The 3,221-nt window shown below is 43.7% G+C and overlaps 2 protein-coding genes across 2 annotated transcripts; both read left to right on the top strand.

The window, feature by feature from the left end:
• The first annotated feature begins 870 nt into the window (after nt 1-870).
• On the top strand, nt 871-1,487 carry LOC128276772 (proteasome maturation protein-like). The gene is made up of 3 exons (XM_053015232.1): nt 871-910; nt 974-1,105; nt 1,176-1,487. The coding sequence occupies exons 1-3, from the start codon at nt 908-910 to the stop codon at nt 1,437-1,439; spliced, it is 399 nt and encodes a 132-aa protein (XP_052871192.1). The 5' UTR covers nt 871-907; the 3' UTR covers nt 1,440-1,487.
• Nucleotides 1,488-1,860: 373 nt separating this feature from the next.
• Nucleotides 1,861-2,715, top strand: LOC128276773 (uncharacterized). Its single transcript, XM_053015233.1, has one exon. The coding sequence runs from the start codon at nt 1,861-1,863 to the stop codon at nt 2,713-2,715; it is 855 nt and encodes a 284-aa protein (XP_052871193.1).
• The last annotated feature ends 506 nt before the right edge of the window (nt 2,716-3,221 follow it).

Genomic DNA, 3,221 nt, shown 5'->3' with positions numbered 1-3,221 from the left:
TTTACGGACCGTGTGGAAAAGAACCAGTTAGAATTAAAGTAACTTTTGACTTTCAGTTTGCCTTTCGCTACAAATTATTAATTCTTCTAATGGATCAGTGTGACATCGATTAATTCGCAGTGACATCTATACGAAAGCTTCTTTTTATTCCAGAGCTTTACGAACGATGCCTCAACAGAAAAGCCAACTTTTGAATTTATTGTTTTTTCGTTCAAATGACGGTTTTAATCTCTTGGGAGAAATTACTGTTTACTTTTACTTATTACTTATTACTTAATTACTGTGCGAATTGCCATTACTTGTTTTATTGACACGGCGAAATTTGTTCAACCTTTGTTCCGCAATAGATCACAGAACACAAACTTTCAAATATGTCTTGTGATTTGTCATGACGAGTCTTTTTAACTCAAACGGCTCGAAATCGATTGGGATCATCGAGAACTTCCTCTCCTTCGGATTTTCCTTTGAGTATCGTCACAAATTATAAATCTACTTTTGTTATATACGTTTGAAAATTATCTTTTGCATAAACTAAAATTCACAGTCATTACATCGATCGACCCCGTACGCAGTTACCAAGGTGAGACCCGAATAGATAAACGGTACTTGGACACTTATGCGAGCCTCATAGTTTTTAAAGCACATGAACGCTAACCGGCAATCAGCCAGCCATCATTGTTTGATCTACCACGGGCATAGCTGATATGGCGCCTTCGAACCGATCTCACATTAGCTGGCCATCCTAATTAATGGCTTGTATCGCTAATAAACGTCCGAAAATGGGATTTCGAGGGATCGCGGCTTTTGATTATGCTGTTTGACCATGCGCCTGCCCATCGTCCGCCCCGAGTGTTCGCTTCACGCACAAAGCTTCGGCTTACAGTTTCCTTGCTAAAATCCGTGTAAAATGGTTAGTATCTAAATGGCGTAGTTAACCACGGCTTGATATTAATGATTTCCTTCAAATACACAGGAGTCTTCAATAAAAGTAACGCCGAAAATGCCTACCACGTTCAACGAGTTTACGGGTTATATGGCACCGCGGGATGAAAGTTGTGTCGCTCAGCTGCAATCCGTACATCCGCTTAAGCAATCGGAGCAAAATGTAAGTGTTTCTTTCTTGTCCTCCGGAGCGACCAGAAGGAATATGGTTTTCATATGTGATGTTCTTTCAGTACGCCCAACATTCTCACAACCTCAACATGCAGATGCTTCGTAAACGCGAAGGGCTGGCGGCCCCACTCAAACTGACGATGGAGCTGAAGGCGGTCTCGAAAGTCGGTCATCTTCCGTTCCTTCCGTCCACCAACGTGGCTCGGGACGTGCTGACTGGACGGGATGAAATGATCGAGTTTTCGGACATTTACAACACGGAAGAGCATCAAGAGATCATGCGTCAACCCCACGCCGTTATGGAGAAAACGTTGGGTATTCATTAAGGGTCACCGCAAACAAAAAAATATATGAATAAATCGTTCTATCAGTTGGCGAGTAATCAATAAGTCGGCGAGTAATTTGGGCTTCAATCAGGAGAAACGTATTACTGGGGGGGCCGGGAGAAACGTATATCGTAGCGTGTGGACCGGGCTTAAGACTAGGGAGTGATTAGAGAAGTCAAATTTGGTGTTTTCTTTTTTGTTAATATGTCGCATTTTTGTAATAAAAGATGTACTCTTACTATTTACCACACTAGCAACGCACTGCGTCTTCTATAAACCTTATTAAGTTCACTAGATGTTTGTTGTAACAACGATGCACATGTCTTAGTACACATTGCATTTCATTAGTTCGCTGCTGCGGTTTGATTTTGCTATAGTTCCAAAGACGGTCTTAAGAAGATAAGGTCGAGCTTCCAAAGAAATGGCTGTCAGTTGTTTTTCGGAGTGTATTTCTTGTCCTAGTTCGTATTCGAAACTGTTGCCAAATTATTTTCTCTACACGCCCTGTCACTGCCCGATGCGAGACCACCTTCGTCAGCGATCCGATGGGTTGTTCAGCAAACCGAAGCGCTTCAAAACCACTCAAAGGATCCACTACTTGGCTAGTCCACGGTGGGTTCGCGCTAAGTTTTCTCGGCACGCTGTGGTTGCTCGCAGACAAGAGACCGAAATTGTGCGCTCGTATAAAGAACCGTATGCATCGCGACGCATCCAGCAGTTAGCCTTACCACGAGTCCGGAATCTGATCGCCTTAGACCAGGAATACCGACAACTGTTAGCGCCAAAGCGCCAGGAACAGTTGAAGAAAAAGATAAAGCAAAGTTCCACCACCATTTACTCTCAGCTGGCGGGCGTGGAGCTTCCGAAAATTAATGGTCCAAAAGGCATGTCGCCGGATGAATGGCAAAGACATAAGGATTGGTTGGAATTGCGTGATTACCAAGTTCTTTCTTCGTTATCTTTTTCAGATTTGAAAAAGATTCCTTTCGTCAAACCAGCCGCCCTGAAGGCAACCGCATCGGAGCGTACAATCAAGCTTGCCGAACCCATCGAACGACGACGGCGAGCGAAAGGAAAACAAGTGGAGGAAACACGCATTCCGGAGAGTGCCTTGAAAATTCAAGCATCGGATCGACTATTAGAGTTGGCCACGCCGAAACGCTACATAAATATAAACGAAAACCTAGGCAATCCGTTCAGAGTGCAACCAAATGCGCTCAAAGCGAAGGCTAGCGATCGTCTAAAGGAGCTCGCTAAACCAAAGGCGAAAAAATAACGCGTTGAGGATTGGACCATGAGAATCGTGTATGGCCGAGGGCAAACTAAATTGTTTATTGTCGTCCAGCAAGGATACAGGAGCTACAGCCGAGTGCTACCATTTGGAGCGGTATGGGATATTACAAAATTAGATTCTTACAAATTTAAATTCTTTTCAGATCCAAAGAAACGTAAGACCACCAACGGGGGAGGACGTGTATTCACTCGGCTTCGAGAACTACACCGAACCATTGAAGGTTTTCCTCAGCAAATATCGAGAGGTAAAGTGCACGAAAATCAACCTTTTTTCTCATGCATGCATTAACCTTTTTTCTCTTTACCCCAATTTCCTCCATCAAGACCATTGCTGCTGAGCGGCCAAGTTCGGACGAGTCCGTGAGGGTATCTATTTTGGCTCAGAGTCTACGTAGCAAGTCAGTATCTGGTGGACCACACGGTCCGTAAAATATAAAACGTAAAAAAAAATAAGGCGTGACATCGATCAGCTTGTGTCAAAACCTTTGT

This window comes from Anopheles cruzii, unplaced genomic scaffold, assembly GCF_943734635.1.
Source record: "Anopheles cruzii unplaced genomic scaffold, idAnoCruzAS_RS32_06 scaffold02425_ctg1, whole genome shotgun sequence".
NCBI lineage: Eukaryota > Metazoa > Arthropoda > Insecta > Diptera > Culicidae > Anopheles > Anopheles cruzii.
Note: the sequence above shows the minus strand (reverse complement) of the source record. Positions and strands in the feature narration are given on the sequence as shown.

Excerpts from the sequence above, each read along its gene's own strand:
- LOC128276772 (XM_053015232.1), top strand. Across the intron at positions 1,106-1,175 it reads TTAAGCAATCGGAGCAAAAT|TACGCCCAACATTCTCACAA; the intron begins GTAAGTGTTTCT and ends ATGTTCTTTCAG.
- LOC128276773 (XM_053015233.1), top strand. The coding sequence starts at position 1,861 with ATGGCTGTCAGTTGTTTTTCGGAGTGTATTTCTTGTCCTAGTTCGTAT.